This window comes from Staurois parvus, unplaced genomic scaffold (genome assembly GCF_062004578.1).
Source record: "Staurois parvus isolate SC_StPar_1 unplaced genomic scaffold, SC_StPar_1.0 ptg000114l, whole genome shotgun sequence".
Lineage (NCBI taxonomy): Eukaryota > Metazoa > Chordata > Amphibia > Anura > Ranidae > Staurois > Staurois parvus.
In genome coordinates this window covers 6,699,002-6,720,084 of record NW_028317910.1, presented here as the reverse complement: position 1 = coordinate 6,720,084, position 21,083 = coordinate 6,699,002, and the positions used below count along the sequence as shown (strand labels likewise).

The window sequence follows — 21,083 nt, the reverse complement described above, 5'->3', positions numbered from 1 at the left end:
ACTCTATTCAAAAATTAAAACAAAAACTGTTGGCTTTAGTTTTTTAATTTCTTAGCCTCCAGCTTTATTCAACTGCTGCAGCCATTTCAAAGGATCTCATTTGAAGTCTCATTTTTGTGGGGAATGCAGCAGGATAAGTGATACTCCACTGCCTTCAGTGGGGTAGAGCTGGGAATGCATGTAAGGACATCTGACTGAGAGAGAGGCCCCAATGAATGCAGGTATGGCTATAGACAGGCAAGGGGTAGATACCTGATGATCCTTGTCCCGTACATGGGAGAGCGAAATAATAATAAATTTAAAGCTAGTACACCAGTAAAAGTTTGTTAGAAGTCAATCACTTAAAGAACGTTCAATTTTCCATTTATTAATGAGGTCAAATTGACGTTCATTTTCTACAGCAGTGACAAGAAAACTCAGTGGAGTTAGATTAAAATTTCTCTCAAATGAACACATTTTTCAAACTTAAATCTCGTTTTTATTCGGGGAAGTCCATTCTTTCCAAAAATTGAATGTTCAAAGCAAACATTTTTTAATACTTTTAAACATTATTATTCAATTTATCAAATGCGCTGAGAATTATCGTATGAATGTACAAACATTTCTTAAAATATCTACTAGTGTATGGGCAGCTTAACAACCTCTGCTCACAGGAAGGTTTTGAAAGTTTATTTACTAAGAGAAGAGTTCCGTTATTTACTAAGAGAAGCGTTCCGTTATTTACTAAGAGAAGCGTTCCGTTATTTACTAAGAGAAGCGTTCCTAAAAGTAGAGATTGACAAGCACAGAGTTCTTTACATATGGCATATGTACCAGGATCTGACCGCTTGATCAAACAGGAGGCTTTTGAGCTGCAGTCTTGGCCATTTGCCATGTAGGACCCTCCCAAACATAAATATGTTTAAATCATTAATTTAAGGAGCACACAAGCAGCACATATTTACAAGAGATGTTAATATCTGTTATCTTGGAACACATATCAGCTTAACCAACCTTCAGACTCCCAAATGCATAACTGTAGAAAAAGGAGATGAGAAAATTCACTCAGTGGGTGAAGCCACCTCAGCCACTTTCCACCCAACATCCTTTGATTTAACAATCAAAGGAGCCAGGTGGGAAATTGTCAGCCAAAAGCAGATGCATTTAGTCTGATGCAGCCTCTGCTTGGGTACTATGTCAACTGGCAGGATCGGCTGTCAAAATACAATACCTGCACCTGGAGATTCATCTATCCAAGCTGCATAGTGTGTAAGGAGGAATTTGTTACATTTTTTTACTTAGCCCTCAGCCTGAGCCAAAAAAATCTATAAGTGTATGGCCACCCCAACTGTCTCTATATTCCACAACAACCATTCCAAGTATACAGAAGTCATTCTAGCAAAACAGTCATTCTAGAAAACTAGTCTGTTATTATATAAAGAACCTAAGTGGACAGCTTGATAGTCTGAACTTGACTTGGAGCATCGAAAATCACTGTCCAACCAATTATGAAGTATTATAAAATTGGAATATGAATATACTGTACGTATTGGTAGGGATGAACAACATTGGCAATTTTCAGTTTGCCAGAATTTAAGCAAAGTGTCCTAAAGGTCAATAGGGAAAATTAAAGTGGGCTATCCATATCACACCCCCCTCTATGTAAAATTAACAAAGCCATATCAAGCCCCGGCGCTATAAGTTGTACCTTTTATTTACAAGTGATCAACAGGCGAGGATCTGCTGATTATGTGGCTTTTGTTTGTAAGAAAAAAAAGAAGCCATGACACACCGCAATGTGGGCTTTAGGGTTAACAGCTGCCCTCGCTGTTAGCTTCAAAAGTGAACATTTTGTATGCTGATTTAGCTGCATGGCTGAATTCAATTCCATTTTTGTACAAAATTTAGCTTTTTAAAAAAGTAAAAAAGATTTCTATTTTCGCCACAAAAGCTTTCTTAAATCAGCTAGTCATTCTTACAAGTTCATAATTGCTATTTATTCTTGATTGAGAAAAAATGGTAAAAAAATAAAAGTCAAATGATTTCTGCTTATTACAAGGTCACCAAAGGAACAGATGTTTGTAGCCAGGACAGGATATTATATGTGACAGTTTAATGTAATAATTATATATTTTCTGTGTATGAAATACTTGACCAAGTTCTCGGTCTTCTCTGCAGTGTAGCGATGTGGACGGGATGTGTCCAATGAGCTGTGAGGATGAGGTAATGTGATAAGTGACATTATACAATCACAGATCATTAAACATGTACACTACAAGGACCACATTAATATTAAAGTGTTTGGGAAACCATATATTTATAGAAACCTGGAAACGGGTTCTAAAATGTAGTTAATGGAGTCCAGCATTAGGTGTTAGAATGCATCCCAATGAATTTGTTGTCGGCAATGTGTAGTGATACATAAATCTAAGGGGGAGCAACACATATGTAGTTGAACATCCAGTTTATTTTATTAACCATAATATTACTGCAGCTAGACAATGCATTTCGGGAACTTCACCAATCCCCTTCATCAGGGTTTACAGTATAGAGATAAAGGGAGGTTTAAACGTTCACCAGAGCTGGTTATCCTAAAAAAGACTGTTGTTGCTCTGCATAGGTTTTTAACAGGATAGCATACTGAATGATCTTTGGCATGGGAACAAAAATCAGCCTTCAAGATAACCATTTTGGTCAAGCTTTATAACCTTTATGTATTTCTACAAGCCCTGATGAAGGGGGATAAGTAAATTCCCAGAAATGTGTTGGCTACTTACTGTTACCATTGTAATTATTGAAATTAGCTGGACTTTTAGCTAGTGTTTTTGTCTTCTTTGCACTTTGCATATTGCTAACATCCCGATGACCCATCTGGAGCTCATCGGTCTCTACAGAGCTGCCTCTGTTATTACATTGGAGACATCTATATAAGATTTGGCGCTCTACCAATACTTTATCTAATTAATTTATTGTTAGAAAGTGATTTTATAGTGGAACTAAATGTAAGTAATAAAAAACTACTAGAAATCATGCAATGTTTCTTCTGCGATAAGAAATACATACCTGCCTCCTTCCAGTCTTCTATTGAATGCACACTACACTGCGCATGCGCAGCTCAGCATGCAGTCCTGGCACACTCCATCTGTGTGAAGAATGATGGACTCCCATGTGAATGCACAGAATGATGTCATTTCACCACCGGCCAATCAAAAGGGCTTAAAACCTGACACCGGATATAGCCAGGGAGAAGACAGCGGCTGGCGAGGGATTAAAAAAACACATTGCTGGAATGAGGAGATATTTGTTCAGTTTAGTTCCACTTCAATCTGGCCAAACACTTTACAGATTGTATCTCCTTTAGATTTACCAACAGCTGTGTAGTGCTATGACCTGCCTGACTGGATACAAATTGAAGGAGTTATTTTGGTGGGCCCCATTACATAGTTTTAATAATGCTGAAGATTGTATGGTCAGGTTTTAATGTATGTGGTCAATTTAAATGAAGCAATACAGAGCCAGGGTTATATGTGGTCAAGTCTTATTGATTGATAGAAAACATAGTTACATTGTAGCCAACTGTATCAGGCGGTGTTATGGAGGTGTTAGTTACTGGGCAGCACAGTGGCTAAATGGTTAGCACTTGCGCCTGGCAGTACTAGGGTCGTTGGTTTGAATCCCAACCACAGAACCACCTGCCTGGAGTTTGCATGTTCTCCCTGTGCCTGCGTGGGTTTCCTCCCACACTCCAAAGACATGCTGGTAGGTTAATTGGCTCCTGTCTAAATTGACCCTAGTATGTGTATGTATGAATGTAAGTTAGGGACTTTAGATTGTACACCCCTTGAGCATCAGGGACTGATATGAATGTACAATATATATGTAAAGCGCTGCATAAAAATTGACAGCGCTATATAAGTACCTGCAATAAATAAATAAAATACTAGAAGGGGAGGCATTAGCCTGATTATCCTGTAGGCTCTTGTTGGTGTTATGGTGACAGTGGCCATGGTGAGAGCTGAGGCTATGAATGAAGTCTTTGTTGTGTGAATCAGAAATAAATGCAATCAATACAGGACGGTTGTGATCAGTTGCCAATCTTCTGCTGAATTGCCAGTATTTAACCACTTCCATGCCGGCCTATAGCAGAAATACTGCTACAGGGCGGTACAGGTGCACAAAATCATGTGTATATATACGTGATTTTGCATTTCCTGGTAGGGGGCGCGTGCGAGCCACACCGCCATTTGCGGCCGCAGCTGTCAATCATTGGGTCCCGTCTGGCGATTACTCGCCGGCACCCGGTGATTGATGGGGAGGAGAACTGTTTTGTTTACTAACAGTTCTCCTCCCTGTCAGCTCGGGCACACTGCTCTGAATGGCTGTGCACAGTGAAGCACACTGACACGGCCCCCTATATAAAACACTCCCAGCACACAGTTAACCTTTTGATCGCCCCTCATGTTAACCCCTTCCTGCCCAGTGCCATTAGTACAGTGTCAGTACTTTTTATTAGCGCTGATCACTGTATTGGTGTCACTGGAGATGTCATTGACACCAAGTCAGTTCCCCTCAGTGTCAGAATGTCCGTCACGGTCCCGCTATAAGTCACTGATCACCGCCATTACTAGTAAAAATGAAAAAAATTCCAGTATTTATACCACCATTTGTAAACTCTAAAACTTTCATGCAAGCCAATTAATTTACACGTATTGGGATTTTTTTTTATCAAAGACATGTAGCAGAATACATTTTGGCCTAAATTTATGACGAAATTAGATTTTTTAAATTTTTTTACTAGATGTGTTTAATAGCAAAAAGTCAAAAATATTGTTTTTTTGGTCTTTTTTTATAGCGCAATAAATAAAAAACGCACAGGCAATCAACTACCACAGAAAGAAAGCTCAATTTGTGGGAAAAAAGGACGTAATCTCATTTGGGTGCAGTGTTGCACGACTGCACAATTGTCAATGCAAAAAATGTAACGCAACATAACGCAAAAAAAAGGCCTGGTCAGGAAGGGGGGTAAATTGTCAAAAGGGCAAGTGGTTAAAGAGACCCTGTCTCCAGATCATTCATTCCAACAAAAGAAATCCTGTAAGATGCATGTGCATTTAATGTATTTTATACACGTTATTTATCTGTAAAAGCCTCCCTTCTGTAGACATCAAAAAGCCCCGATACTGCTCCTGGGCTCCACCACCTTGGATGTGATGTTAGCAGCTCCAGCAGACTGTCACATAACAGACCCTTTATAGCAGCCTTTCTCAACGTTTTCACAAAGGAACCCTTGAACTAACTTTCCGGTCTCAGGAAACCCCTGCTAAAAATGACTATATCTACATCTCAAGATGCATTAGTGTGATGGTCAGTGGGAAGAATGCTCCTTACACTTGTGGTCATTGAGAAAAATTGCGCCCTTACAGATAGCTAAAAATATCAATGATGCCAGTATGAACTTATCTGAGAGGCAGAAATTGCACAAGGAACCCCTGGCAACCTCTGGAGGGGCACCAAGATTTCCCAGAACCCTCACTTTTTCCCTGACAGCTACAAAGCTAAAATGTTATGTAGGTAGGTGAAGAGAGGGACAGAAGTGCTGGGCCAGCACAGTAATCAGACACTTCCAGAGAGGAAGAGAAAAAATATAAAGAAGAAAAAATATTACAAGTAACCATTTAACATAGTAGATTTTTCATGCTAGAATTTCTCTTTAAACCTCAGCTTTAGATAAAACTTCTGTCAGGTTTTTATTCTTGTTTATGACCCCATTGAACAGATGTTTCTATAAAACAGAAAATGGGGAGAGAGAGGCATGGACAGTAAGAAAAACAAGACCACAAACAAGTAGTAAACCGTCAAGTCTTTCTTGATTAAAGCCTAAATGTTTAGTTTTGAATGGAGTGTGGAAGGGTTATAGCCTCTGTCAGGCTTTTATTACTGTATGTCTGATTCCTACTTATGAAAGTCACCCTCTTTATTTGTCTTAGTGACCATCATCTCAGATATAGAATGTGATAAGTAAACCAAAATGTTACAGTTGTAACAGAACAAGAATAGAAAGGAAATCCTCCAAAGGAGATACCTGTGCCGGTGAGAGCTGTCTAAGAGGGGTCTCCCTTCCTTCCTTTTGTCCTAACCCCTCTCTACTCAATACAATTGGAAAAAAATGTTGGGCTTTACAAATAAAGTCTAAAGATATAAAGTAAAATAAACAAACTGCATCTTCTCTAAAGAGGGCTGTGAGTGCCAAAGTAACAAAAAAAAGCAGAACTGAACTGTGGGAGTGGATTGGCGACTTGTCAGCGGATTTCATGTATTTTCTTCTTTCTGTTTACTATGAACTGTCCTGCTTCCAGGTTGGCCAGCAGTTTGTGCTGCAGTGTCACCTTCCCACTGTGTGTCCCAGTCTGCAGTCATAGGGTAGAATTATTGATGTGTTTTGGCGTTCAAAGTGACATTCAGACATTCTGTCTATTGCAGACACTGAACTGCTTCCTCATAGACAATAACGGCTTTATTGTGGTGGCGAGACAGCCCGAACAGGTGAGTGGGGGTGCACTTAGGGCATTGGGGGGGGGGGTTAGATGACTGGAATGAGGCTTGGGGAATTCTCAGAATTATTCAGCACAGAATCCTGAGGGTTCACTAAGTAATACTGCGCATTCACTGAGCAATAAGATTTCCTGATTGGTTGTTCTGGGTTATGGCGCTGGTCCCACTATCACTGCACAGCCTTAATAATCTTCATATCACCATTATAATGGAGGCTGGCAGGCTCAGGATGGCGTGGTGATACAGGAAAGGCGTTGAGCTCACAGCGAGACTTTCTTCTGACAGTGGGTGGCTTAGATGGATTTCAAGGACTTTGATATAATGAGCCGCTGATTCTCCATCTGTATCCCGGCCTGTTCGTCATTAAAAACCCATTAACTGCCAATGTGTACAACTGTACGCACACCTGGAGAGAGGTGAAAGCATGGCGTATTACATCCCTCCAACCCTGCCTGCTGCTGTCACTCACCCCCACCCACCCTCTCACCTTCTCTGTATATCTCCTTCTTGGCTTTATTACTCTCTCCTTTCCCCTTTTCTAACTCCCCTCTCACTCTTTTTCCTCTGCCCTAATCTCCTCTCTTCTGCTCCCTCTTTACCTTGCCCCACCGCTTCATCACTTCCTCTCTCCCACTTTTTCTTCACCTCACTTCCCCTGATTTCCTTTAACCGCACTTTTTCTCTTGCTTTCTCCTGCTCTCTGTCCCCCTTTCCTCCTCTTCTCTCCCTCCTTCCTTCTTTTTCTCTCCCTCTTTTTCTTTCTCCCACCTCCCTCCCTTTTTTTTTCCTCTCCCTGCTTCCTTTTCTCCCCTTTCTTCCTTTCCTCATCCCCCTCCTTGTCTTTCTGTACTCTCTCCCCCTTGTTTGCTACCACTGTTTAGTTTGCTCCTTCTTCCCGGCACCTTTCTCTCTCCCCACATTCTCTATTTCTCAATGAGTTACTCTTATTCTCACCCCCCCCCCCACTTCCTTTCTTCTCTCCTCCCTATCTTCATTTCTCCCCACCGTCCATCCCCTTCTATCCCCCTCTCTTGCCTCTCCTCTTTCCCCCCAGCCTCTCATCTCTTCTTTCAATCACAGTTAAGCTGGCCATGCACTGATAGATTTTTATTGTTGAAAACACAGTAAACTCTGTACTCCTGCACTTGGGGACAGACTCAGCTAGGCCTAGGGTAACATCTCAGATGACCTGCAAAATGCACTCTTTGCTGCCCTCAATGGACTGGGGTAGTCCAATGTCACTGGATACAAAGAAAACAAACAGAGGGCGCACCAGCCTAGTGCATTATCGTAAAAAAAAAGTATTGAAAGGATAAAAAGTAAGTATCGTACTCACAATTGACATACAGGTCAAAGGCACATCACACTCTGAGGAAGAGGCTGTGTCCTCGAAACGCGTTAGCCTGTTGGAAGTCCAGGGTTTCATTTATGGACTTATATGCAGTGTGGATTGGACACCGTGGTTAGTGTGATGTGCCTTTGATCCGTATGTCAATTGTCAGTACGATGCTTACTTTTTATCCTTTCAATAAATATTTTTACGATAATGAACTGGGCCGGTGCGCCCTCTGTTTGTTTTCTTTGTATCCAGATTTTTTTGTTGAGCCTGTGGGTTGAATGAAAAAAAATCTAACAAATTCCTCCATCCAATCTATACAGTTGAGATGGGTGAATCTCCTGTTCTGGCAACCTCACCAGATGTCAAAAACACAAACAGTGTCTGCTTCTCATTGGATGCAGCTGCTTAGGCCAAGTTTTTTGCTTGATTCCTTTGATTTTTCAAGTGAAGGATGTCAGACAGGAGGTGGTTTATAGGGCCACCCACTTGTAGAGTTATGTCTGGTTCATCGGCAGCATCAGAAAGCTGCATAGTGTATGACCAGCTTTATATAGTGTGATAGGTTGGGGGGTTTCGCTCAAGTCAAAAAATAACAAACAAAAATTCCCAGCTCACTTACCTGACAGCCTGCAATAAATGGAATTGTCCTGTTTAACAGTTCACGTTAAAAGAAGCGGTTTAGTTTGCACACATTTACAAATATATGCGTAAGCTTCAGAGGCCACGTCATGACACCCCAGTATATCTGCAGTCCTAACTCTATAAATTTTGAGAGTCTCCAAAGTTGATGCACATATATAACAATGGATAGATTAAGGGCAGGTATGCCTGGAGGGAGACCACCCCTCCCTAAAGGTATAGGAGCGCACTGGGCACCCAGCAATAACAAAATGGCAGTGAAGGTATGCAGTGCGCCCCCCCCTCACCAATTCACCAACAGTACAAACAAATAGCAAACACCCCACTCTTTAACTGGCCTTTGCAGCAAGGAGCCCATGCAAGGGTGACGCATGTCAAAGAACAACAAACAAAAATTCACAGCTCACTTACTAGCCAGCCTACAAAAAAACAAATTGCCCTGTCTAACAGTTCAAATTAAAACAAGCAGTTTAGTTTGCACACATTTACAAATTTATGCATAAGCTGCAGAGGCCACTTTGGGGCACCTCAGTATATCTGCAGTCCTAACTCTATACATTTTGAGAGTCTCCAAAGTTGAAGCACATATATAACAATAGCTAGATTAAGGGATTCGCTCAAGAGTAGTGCTTCCCAGTGAGTCTAATCCACTCCAGAAATGCTTTTCAAGGGCTTGTTGGCTCACTTTTATTACAAGAATGAAAAAAGTTCATACAGAAAGTCAGATGTCTAGGCAGGGGTTTCCACCATCAACACAAACATAAATGACGTTCAGTCTCTTGGCTCTCGCTAGCAATGCCACTGCTCAAGCCCTTTGCTTTGGTCCTCCAGACCATCTAACATAGCACCTGTGTGCTCGTGTACAAACTCTGTACCTGACAATTAGCTCTCTTGCAGCTCCCTGATACTCTGCCACCAACTGCACTTGCACTGTGCAGACACACATCATCTGGTTTCCCTTGTTCAGCCTCACTGAATCTTGGAGTCCTCCTGACTCCTATGCTGAGACCTCCTGTCTCTCAGAGCACCAGACTATTGATGATGACGAGATGATAACAGGTGTGCACATCTGCACACTCAGCCTGCTGTTCTTTAGTAAGACCTGAACACTAGTTTAGAGACTTCTTCTCACCCAAAGCACTTTGAAGTCTCTGAGGTCCAGACCCTTATCCGGGATTTACAAAACCCAGAGAAAAATGAAAACCCACCTTTCTCTGTTCAGAACTAACATTCTAGAGCCACTCAAACTGTATTCTTGAGAACCCTGTTTTGCTTTCTCCTATATTTTAACAGAGGTAGGGTCTTGCATTGTCACAACAGTTACATGGTTAGGTTGGAAAATGACATTAAGTAGAAAACATAAGTGCATACATTAAAATAATGACTCTAAATAAAGAACTTTACCCAGAGTGCATAAAGGGAAAGCCATAAAATTCCCACATAAAACATGGTCCAATTTACTCCAATCGGGAAAAAAAATCCTAAAATCCTCCCTGCTCCCCTAAGACAGTTGAATATTTTATGGGCCAACAATCTCTGGTGTTGTTACTTATAAATATTAGCAGCTAGTCATAATCTGTGCATTTAGAAATGCATTCAGCTTTTGTAAAAAACAATCAGCTGATCTGGCTAGAACTGGATCCTGAGGAAGTCTTTTCCACATTTTTACAACCTTTACTGTGAAGAAGCCTTTCTGTATGCAAAGAATAAACCGCTTTTCCTCCAGATGCAAAGGATGCCCCCTTGACCTTAAAATGAAGAGCTTTAAACCAAGCTCACTATGGACCATGCTTATTATGCTATACATGCTAATTATAATAATAAGCTTTCCCCCTCCCCTTTCCATATGCTCTTTTCCAATTTTCTCTCTCACAGACAGGAGCTTTTCTGGGTGAAGTGGATGGCTCGCTGATGACACAGCTACTCAATATGGGGGTCTTCAGACAGTGAGTTTCAGACAAAAAGTGTTATTTACTGATCTATTGATTTTTTTCCATTTACTAAACCTATCAAACGAATATTCCGGATTTTCCTCATTTTCTATTATATAATTGATTCTGCAGTATTTTGTACATAAATGTCAATTTACAAAGATTTTGTGTAGGGGTTTTTTATCCTAAAAATATTGCTGTCCTTGCGGTGGCATTACTAGAATGTCTATGAGGTGTGTATTGAGGAGAGCAAGGAAAGGGGCCTTTTGAAGTAGAGATCCAATACAGAATCGTTAGAAATACAAATTTTCAGTGTTGATTTCATGTGAAAAAAATAACAATGTAAAATTTCTGCTTGTGAATTGAATATTGTGATGTGAAATTTTTCATAACAAACACATGAAAAATATCTCATGTGTCTTTAAGAATTAAATGAATATATTTCTGTTTGTTTTGTATAATATTTAAATTTATATTCCTCAGTAGCCACAAATTATATAAGTCTACTTTGTGTACACAAACTGGCTTAAAAACACAGATATTACCTTGTATAAGTAGCAGAGACATCATCACTGTGCTGTACATAGCCTGTGCAGAGAGTAGAGCTGTGGGAGAAACCCAGCAGGCCCCACCCACTACAGGCTGCCTGCAGAAAACTACAGGAGGGGGCGGAGACAAGACCAGTCACCCTGCACAAGGAGAGAGAGCAGCAGTGACTGGTCTGTATTACAGGAAGCTCCTGCACAGAGGGAAAGTTTCACATTGGATTACTGCACAGATATAGAAGACAGACACAAAGCACATCAGGATTCAAAGAATAATACACATACCTCTTTTATTTAGAAAATGTTTGCTTATCCTGGAGTTCAGATTTAATCTAAAAAAAATTAATATCCATAAAGTTAGTGAAACAATCTCCCAAAAAATATGGTTCCAAAAATACAATAGTCCCATATTAAAGCCCCACTCCCTACCGGGGCGGACTGACCATTTGGAAACTCGGGCACTGCCCGAGGGCACGGGGTTAGTAGGGGGCCCCATGAGATGCTCAAAAAAGGGGGGTTTGTGAAAAGAGATTCACAGAAAAGCGGCTACATTATGAACAGACCGTGACACTCAGAAAATTTTCCAAAAATTATGCTTTATTACACAGATATAAATATGACATATGGGCATTCGCCCTGGTTTACCATCACCTCAGTATGAGACAATAACACACAGACCTAAAACCATATAAAATGACATCAAGACCGGTCTAAATGTATGTGCAACAGAAAAAGTGACTGCAAGAGTCTAATATCTCTGTAGTACAAACACACAGGTAAACACTTCCCTGAAGAGGTGTATCCAAAAATTATACCATAGGTATACCATAATATTAAATAATGAATTTACACCAATATCATAATGGTGAATCCCGAACAGGGAATCCAAAAATTATACTATGGATATACGTATATCACATGTATGAAATGCGGTAAGCACAATAAGCGTAAAGAGGGGAACAGTAAGCCTCAGGCCTGTGTGGAAAAAGACATAAATGTCACATATATGATGCAATACATTCCTGTGCCGGCACACGTGGTTGGGGCCCGTTCATCTGTTATGTGAACAGCTGTATCATAAAGCTCTTGAATGGAAATAAGCCCCATTTATTCCCAGGATGGGAGAAAAGGTGCAGATTGCAGCACTCTGCTTGAAATGGTGTCTTCACCACTGTATGTGGACTACACACCACCCTTTGTAGGAAAAGCAAAACATATCCCAAGGAATCTTCTGCCTGTTGAGCTATATGCGGTATGTCCTGTATCCTACACAAAGCACCATAATGTCCCCATCCTGTAGTGAAACAAATAATGTGGGAAGTCACTGACAGAGCTTGCACTCAATAAGATATGTAGGTCATATTGATCACAGAGGACCGTATATCTAATGTCCTGTAACAATCCACTCACCACCTGTGCCGTGGATAAAGGGAATGAAAGAAATGTCCTTCATGGATATTGCCAAACACGGCCACAGAGGCCCAGGAACCACCGCTGACATCCGCCGATATACCGCGGGTTCCAGCCCCCTCTCAGCGCCTGTACTGCTCACGCTTGCCTCATGGCATGTGAAGATGGCTTCCTCCTTATGGGTCAGCGTGCGTTCCACCTAGTGCGCATGACCGGAAGTGACGTATCTGACGTATGACGTCATACGTCAGATACGTCACTTCCGGTCATGCGCACTAGGTGGAACGCACGCTGACCCATAAGGAGGAAGCCATCTTCACATGCCATGAGGCAAGCGTGAGCAGTACAGGCGCTGAGAGGGGGCTGGAACCCGCGGTATATCGGCGGATGTCAGCGGTGGTTCCTGGGCCTCTGTGGCCGTGTTTGGCAATATCCATGAAGGACATTTCTTTCATTCCCTTTATCCACGGCACAGGTGGTGAGTGGATTGTTACAGGACATTAGATATACGGTCCTCTGTGATCAATATGACCTACATATCTTATTGAGTGCAAGCTCTGTCAGTGACTTCCCACATTATTTGTTTCACTACAGGATGGGGACATTATGGTGCTTTGTGTAGGATACAGGACATACCGCATATAGCTCAACAGGCAGAAGATTCCTTGGGATATGTTTTGCTTTTCCTACAAAGGGTGGTGTGTAGTCCACATACAGTGGTGAAGACACCATTTCAAGCAGAGTGCTGCAATCTGCACCTTTTCTCCCATCCTAGGAATAAATGGGGCTTATTTCCATTCAAGAGCTTTATGATACAGCTGTTCACATAACAGATGAACGGGCCCCAACCACGTGTGCCGGCACAGGAATGTATTGCATCATATATGTGACATTTATGTCTTTTTCCACACAGGCCTGAGGCTTACTGTTCCCCTCTTTACGCTTATTGTGCTTACCGCATTTCATACATGTGATATACGTATATCCATAGTATAATTTTTGGATTCCCTGTTCGGGATTCACCATTATGATATTGGTGTAAATTCATTATTTAATATTATGGTATACCTATGGTATAATTTTTGGATACACCTCTTCAGGGAAGTGTTTACCTGTGTGTTTGTACTACAGAGATATTAGACTCTTGCAGTCACTTTTTCTGTTGCACATACATTTAGACCGGTCTTGATGTCATTTTATATGGTTTTAGGTCTGTGTGTTATTGTCTCATACTGAGGTGATGGTAAACCAGGGCGAATGCCCATATGTCATATTTATATCTGTGTAATAAAGCATAATTTTTGGAAAATTTTCTGAGTGTCACGGTCTGTTCATAATGTAGCCGCTTTTCTGTGAATCTCTTTTCACAAACCCCCCTTTTTTGAATGCCTTTTTTGGCTACTGAATGGAAACCAAACATTGGGTGACACGATAACTTAATTAACAACCTCTTAATAACTACCTATAATATATAGGCCCCATGAGATGCCCCTGGTACCTTTTTCATAGGGTTTTTTGAGTTTGGGCAAGGACACAGGGGCCCCATGATCCCCTATTGCCCGGGGGCTCCATGAGTTGTCAGCCCGCCCCTGCTCCCTACACAACAAAAAAAGAACCCTCCTCACAAGGCGCATGCAGTAAAGCTTCTATTACCTTTTTCCTGACTCCAGCAGGCTCTTTTCCGTGTGTGTGGTCCCCTATAGACTCCTATGTAATCTGCCTCTGGCTGACGTTGCACTTTTACCTCCACCACGTACAATACAGGGTTAATAGCCCTGCACTGTAAGTGATGAGGAGGAGGCTTTGCCAGAGCATTGAGGACAATGGGAGAGCTACTTTGTTCAATATTTTTCATAAGAATACTCTATTATTTTTCTGATCATGGGGGTGCCAAATCGGCATTCGTTTTTGATTTACAGTGATAAGAAAACTCAAAGGGGCATGATGGAAAATTTTTCTCAAATGTACAAATTTCTAACAGTGTATGTGGTTTTCATTTCGTAAAATCCATTCTTTCCAAAATCTAATTCTAAAAGTAAACATAAACTTTTAAAGGACATTGAAATGTTCTAAGAATTTACATACACATTTTTGTTCAAAATTATACTAGTGTATACCCAGCTACATTATATACAACAAAGGAAATGTAAACTTAACACTGAGCCACATATGAACAAAAGGACAAACTTGATGTGTGGAAACCCTGATGAGAAGACTTGTCCCATGTCTGGTTCTTCTCTTACAGGGTGACGCTGTACGATTACCAGGCGATGTGTAAACACCCCTATCACCATCACAGTGGAGGCCGCACTCTACTTAATGTAAGATGATATGCAGAACAAGATGGCTGCCCAAATGTCACATAGAAAATTTCTGGGGCAGATATGAATATGGCCAACCTGCTGTTGAGAAACTACAAGGCCAAACTTACCCTGCCAGCTGGCATGCTGGTATTTGTAGTTCCTCAACCACTGGAGGGATACTATAGTGTGCTATAAGCAATGTCATTCCACAAAATGGCGGCACAATGTGTTTTTATGAATTCAAAGCCATGTTGGATGCATTTGATCTCCAGAATTTAGGACTTATTCAAGACAAAGCTACTGGGGCTCCTTGGCACTTATCTCATCTTCTTTGTCTTTTTCAGCCGCTTTTTGCATTGATGTCAGCTGCACAATGGCTTCTTAGCAACCTGGTCTTGTAAGTGTCTAATATGTATTTAAAGATCCTAAAATACCATTCACAGTTAATAATTTATTTTGGAGTTTGTGTCCGTCCCACTGTGGGGAGATTTCTCTGCAGTAGTTTGTGTCTCTTCCCCTCCCACAATAGTAATATTTCCTGCAGTAGTTTGTGTCTCTGCCCCTCCCACAATGGTAATATTTCCTGCAGTAGTTTGTGTCTCTGCCCCTCCCACAATGGTGAGATTTCCTTGTAGTAGTTTGTGTCTCTGCGCCTCCCACAATGGTGAGATTTCCTTGTAGTAGTTTGTGTCTCTGCCCCTCCCACAGTGGTGAGATTTCCTTGTAGTAGTTTGTGTCTCTGCCCCTCCCACAATGGTGAGATTTCCTGCAGTAGTTTGTGTCTCTGCCCCTCCCACAGTGGTGAGATTTCCCTGCAGTAGTTTGTGTCTCTGCCCCTCCCACAATGGTGAGATTTCCCTGCAGTAGTTTGTGTCTCTGCCCCTCCCACAATGGTGAGATTTCCTGCAGTAGTTTGTGTCTCTGCCCCTCCCACAATGGTAATATTTCCTGCAGTAGTTTGTGTCTCTGCCCCTCCCACAATGGTAATATTTTCTGCAGTAGTTTGTGTCTCTGCCCCTCCAGCAATGGTGAGATTTCCTGCAGTAGTTTGTGTCTCTGCCCCCCACAATGGTGAGATTTCCCTGCAGTAGTTTCTGTCTCTGCCCCCCACAATGGTGAGATTCCCCTGCAGTAGTTTGTGTCTTTGCCCCTCCCACAATGGTGATATTTCCTGCAGTAGTTTGTGTCTCTGCCCCTCCCACAATGGTGAGATTTCCCTGCAGTAGTTTGTGTCTCTGCCCCTCCCACAATGGTGAGATTTCCTGCAGTAGTTTGTGTCTCTGCCCCTCCAGCAATGGTGAGATTTCCTGCAGTAGTTTGTGTCTCTGCCCCTCCCACAATGGTGGGATTTCCCTGCAGTAGTTTGTTTCTCTGCCCCTCCCACAATGGTGAGATTTCCTGCAGTAGTTTGTGTCTCTGCCCCTCCCACAATGGTGAGATTTCCCTGCAGTAGTTTCTGTCTCTGCCCCTCCCACAATGGTGAGATTCCCCTGCAGTAGTTTGTGTCTTTGCCCCTCCCACAATGGTGATATTTCCTGCAGTAGTTTGTGTCTCTGCCCCTCCCACAATGGTGAGATTTCCCTGCAGTAGTTTGTGTCTCTGCCCCTCCCACAATGGTGAGATTTCCTGCAGTAGTTTGTGTCTCTGCCCCTCCCACAATGGTGAGATTTCCTGCAGTAGTTTGTGTCTCTGCCCCTCCCACAATGGTGAGATTTCCTGCAGTAGTTTGTGTCTCTGCCCCTCCCACAATGGTGAGATTTCCTGCAGTAGTTTGTGTCTCTGCCCCTCCCACAATGGTGAGATTTCCCAGCAGTAGTTAGTGTCTCTGCCCCCCCACAATGGTAAGATTTCCTAGCAGTAGTTTGTGTCTCTGCCCCTCCCACAATGGTGAGATTTCCTGCAGTAGTTTGTGTCTCTGCCCCTCCCACAATGGTGAGATTTCCTGCAGTAGTTTGTGTCTCTGCCCCTCCCACAATGGTGAGATTTCCCCCCAGTAGTTTGTGTCTCTGCCCCTCCCACAATGGTGAGATTTCCTGCAGTAGTTTGAGTCTCTGCCCCTCCCACAATGGTGAGATTTCCTGCAGTAGTTTGTGTCTCTGCCCCTCCCACAATGGTGAGATTTCCTGCAGTAGTTTGTGTCTCTGCCCCTCCCACAATGGTGAGATTTCCCAGCAGTAGTTTGTGTCTCTGCCCCTCCCACAATGGTGAGATGTCCCCGCAGTAGTTTGTGTCTCTGCCCCTCCCACAATGGTGATATTTCCTGCAGTAGTTTGTGTCTCTGCCCCTCCCACAATGGTGATATTTCCTGCAGTAGTTTGTGTCTCTGCCCCCTCACAATGGTGATATTTCCTGCAGTAGTTTGTGTCTCTGCCCCTCCCACAATGGTGAGATTTCCCTGCAGTAGTTTGTGTCTCTGCCCCTCCCACAATGGTGAGATTTCCTGCAGTAGTTTGTGTCTCTGCCCCTCCCACAATGGTGAGATTTCCTGCAGTAGTTTGTGTCTCTGCCCCTCCAGCAATGGTGAGATTTCCTGCAGTAGTTTGTGTCTCTGCCCCTCCCACAATGGTGAGATTTCCTGCAGTAGTTTGTGTCTCTGCCCCTCCCACAATGGTGAGATTTCCCAGCAGTAGTTTGTGTCTCTGCCCCTCCCACAATGGTGAGATTTCCCAGCAGTAGTTTGTGTCTCTGCCCCTCCCACAATGGTGAGATGTCCCCGCAGTAGTTTGTGTCTCTGCCCCTCCCACAATGGTGATATTTCCTGCAGTAGTTTGTGTCTCTGCCCCTCCCACAATGGTGATATTTCCTGCAGTAGTTTGTGTCTCTGCCCCTCCCACAATGGTGATATTTCCTGCAGTAGTTTGTGTCTCTGCCCCCTCACAATGGTGGGATTTCCCCACAGTAGTCTCAGCCTCTCCCACAAAGCCATTATGAAAGTATTGCTCCCTCCCTGTTCTGCGGCAATTGGACATACAGTAACTGCAGATATAAGATGTGATTCAGCTGGTAAACGCACAAAAAATGAAAAATTGTATTAATCTGCTACACAGCAAATATATATATATAGATAAATAACAATGTAGAGCTTGTTGATTCAGGAAATATCCGATGATCTTTGGGGATCAGGAATGTTTTCATCTGAACAAATTAGACCAATGCTTTATAATGGATCCCCTTCTGCAGATTTAGGGTTCTGCGGATATAAGCCGATTGATTGTGTCTTTATTCAATTCATATACCTAAAAAATATCACGTCAATTTATAGAGGAATGTTTACAGACACCACCAGCCTGGAATTTTCCTTGTCTCCTATTTCCTTCCAAATGTGGCAATTCCCAGCTGGGCAATTGTCAGAGGCAGGTCTACACACAAAGCAAAGGAAAATTCTTAATTGTTCTTTGTTTTTAACTAGTTTAAAAAGAATTGTTTTCAATAACCACCTATAGTTCCCACTAAATCACTAAATGTGGCAGAATCTGTGTATTTTTAGCAGGTTCACATATGAAGTCATTTACCTACCTTGTGATGTAGCATATTTATATCCCCATTGTGCTACTAAACCCTATGCTCTCATTATTCTGGCCGCAGATACAAAGCTCATTGTTAAACATTGAAAAAAAGTATTTTGCAGCCACGTCTTTCCTGGTCATATAACAGCTTTCAGCAACCCAGCAATAAAAACCTGCTCACTGAATTTTGGTGCCTACCCATCAGAGATCAATGTAATCACAACCTTGGTGGAGGCCGTATTAAGTGGCTTCAGCTTGCAGAAAGTACTGTAGATTCTAGATGGCAGGGTATCTCTGTTTAAAACTGTAATTGTCTGAAACCATTCTAGTATTAAAAAAAGAAAACATTTTCTAAAATGCCTAGCCTTGTTAGCCAATAATAAATGATTTAGAGCAGAGTTTATGTTGAAACAGCGTACCAAATGAAATCCTCACGTGTGTAAAACTATTTCTTGATTCTGTGGAATCTCTGTATTGAAAACTTACAATAAAACCATTGCATAAGAAAAAAAGGAAATCCTTATGTGCCCTTGAAAAATAATGTATTTACAGTGGGGATCGAAAGTTTGGGCACCCCAGCTAAAAATTTGTATTAATGTGCATAAAGAAGCCAAGGAAAGATGGAAAAATCTCCAAAAGGCATCAAATTACAGATTAGACATTCTTATAATATGTCAACAAAAGTTAGATTTTATTTCCATCATTTACACTTTCAAAATAACAGAAAACAAAAAAATGCGCCACCTGCTTGGAGTTTGCATGTTCTCCCTGTGCCTGCGTGGGTTTCCTCCAGGTATTTTGATTTCCTCCCACACTCCAAAGACATGCTGGTAGGTGAATTGGCTCCTGTCTAAATTGTCCCTAATATGTGTATGTATGAATGTAAGTTAGGGACCTTAGATTGTACGACCTTGAGGGTTATATAAGTACCTGAAAAAAATAAAAGGTCCCAGTAAGATAATAATATATATGCATTTAAAGGATAAGTTCAAACTTTAGGAGAAATTAATAAATGCACTTATTTTTGCAGAAAAAAAAGTGTATTCCTACAAAAGTCTAAAAAGCATTGCACTCACAGTCAGTGCTTGATGGATGCAATGTCAGGCTCCAGCACACTCTCATTCCAGCTTTGTGCCCATACCTACATGCTTTCAGTTACAAAGCTAGAGGAAAATTGGATGGACTATGAGGTTGCTCATTAGTGCCCTCGTAGTCCATTGAGAACTGCAAGCTGTCTGCTGCAGTGTCAGACAGGACTTGTAGTTTCTTCATTCAAAGATTGCTGTGAATGAGTGATGCGGCTGTGCAGGGCCAATATTAAAATGTGACAGCGGGTGCAGGGAGAGGATCCCCACCCACTGTCACAGTGGAAGGGGTGAGCAGGGCACGAGCTGGAACATGTTACAAATACGGGTGTCACATGTTCCAAAGGTGAACTTCATTTATTTTATTCTTGTTATTCACATTGTGTAGACATACAAAAGAGTCGGTAATCCAAGAAGTTCAAAAAATTTTCTGATCGCACTTTATGGGTATCATTGCCCTTGTAAAAATGGCCAAAAAAAAGTTTAGGAAATCAGATTACCTTTGAAAAGTAAAATCTGACCTTTCCCGCACACACCTTTTTGTCTTGCAGGTTTTTTCTGGAGTTTAATCTGTGTCCCTTCTGGTCATCAGAGAACACTGCAGAAGGTAGATCTCTCCCTACTGATCCTGTTCTTCCAGAGCACTTGATCAATGACTGTGTATAAGTGCAGACCTCTTATATCAGACCATGGCTCCTCCAGTCCATAATATACCTAAGCTGTACAGATACAAATTATCAACCTAATTTATTGAAGGCACCTGGTAACTGATAATGCCAAGGAGCATGGAGGCGGGACTTTGCTTAGAAATGGGTGGAGTTTACGAATTTCCACACGTAAGGCAGAGTCATGTTGGTGGTGTGGTTTCTTGGTGTCTTTTTCTTGCAATGATTCTATTAGGGCATGATGTGTAGTTATCATTGTCACATGTGATTCATGATATCCCATCATCTCTCCACATCTCTTTCATCAACCCTCCATCCATGTGAACTCATCGACGCCTCATCCATCATCTGACCCGCCATGTGACCTCCAGCAAAATCCTTTTTTCATCACTGTAAGTATAAGAGGGTGATATGATAATCAAGGGCATCCCTTGTCTCGCAAATGTATCATTTTTTTTACATAACTAAAACTTGGATTTATATTAAGCTCCCTCCAGCTGAAAGTTGAGATTAGGCTTGCACTTGGAGACACTGTCCTGTAAACTGATAGGTGAGACAAAGGACTTAGGTGGGCTTACAGGAGTGAGTGAGCTCAGTATAAGTGTCATATATTATTATACAGGATTTATATGGCGCCAACAGTTTGCTCAGCACTTTACAATATAACGGGAGACAATATAGCAACAATACAGTTCAATACAAGAGGGTTAGGAGGGCCCTGCTCCTTGGAGCTTACAATCTAGGAGGAAGGGGCTGGTGGTACAAAAGGTAATAACTGTGGGGGATGGACTGATAGGAGGAATAGAAGATGGGTTGGGATGATAACTAGCAGACCAAAGAGCAATCAGGAGGAGGGGATGTAGGGCATATCTGCAAACTTGCAGTCTCTGTAAGCTATATGGCACAGTAGAGGATCATATGAGTATGACATTACTTTCCAGCTGTTGAAACAGTTTGTACATTTGAGGGCCAGTTCACACTTTTCTGCATCCAAAACGCACAGAAAGTAGGTTACATGGTTGTCAATGTCTTAGTTCACATCAGTGCTTGCAGTTCCAGTGCATTCCAGTTGCAGAAAAAAAAGTAGAACAGGCCGCATTTTGTCTGCACAGAACTGTTAAATTGAAGA

At 41.9% G+C, this 21,083-nt stretch overlaps 1 protein-coding gene across 3 annotated transcripts in view; it reads left to right on the top strand.

The window, feature by feature from the left end:
- The window catches only part of CACNA2D4 (calcium voltage-gated channel auxiliary subunit alpha2delta 4), a 303,483-nt gene that overhangs the window by 267,240 nt on the left and 15,160 nt on the right, over positions 1–21,083 (top strand). For 2 of the 3 annotated variants that reach the window (XM_089671819.1, XM_089671817.1), the window contains 7 exons: positions 2,158–2,202; positions 6,460–6,522; positions 10,385–10,455; positions 14,641–14,716; positions 15,043–15,095; positions 19,841–19,896; positions 20,326–20,346. In XM_089671819.1, coding sequence (XP_089527945.1) covers positions 2,158–2,202; positions 6,460–6,522; positions 10,385–10,455; positions 14,641–14,716; positions 15,043–15,095; positions 19,841–19,896; positions 20,326–20,346 — 385 coding nt within the window. The remainder of the gene's footprint in view (positions 1–2,157; positions 2,203–6,459; positions 6,523–10,384; positions 10,456–14,640; positions 14,717–15,042; positions 15,096–19,840; positions 19,897–20,325; positions 20,347–21,083) is intronic. The other variant, XM_089671818.1, reaches the window with a different exon arrangement.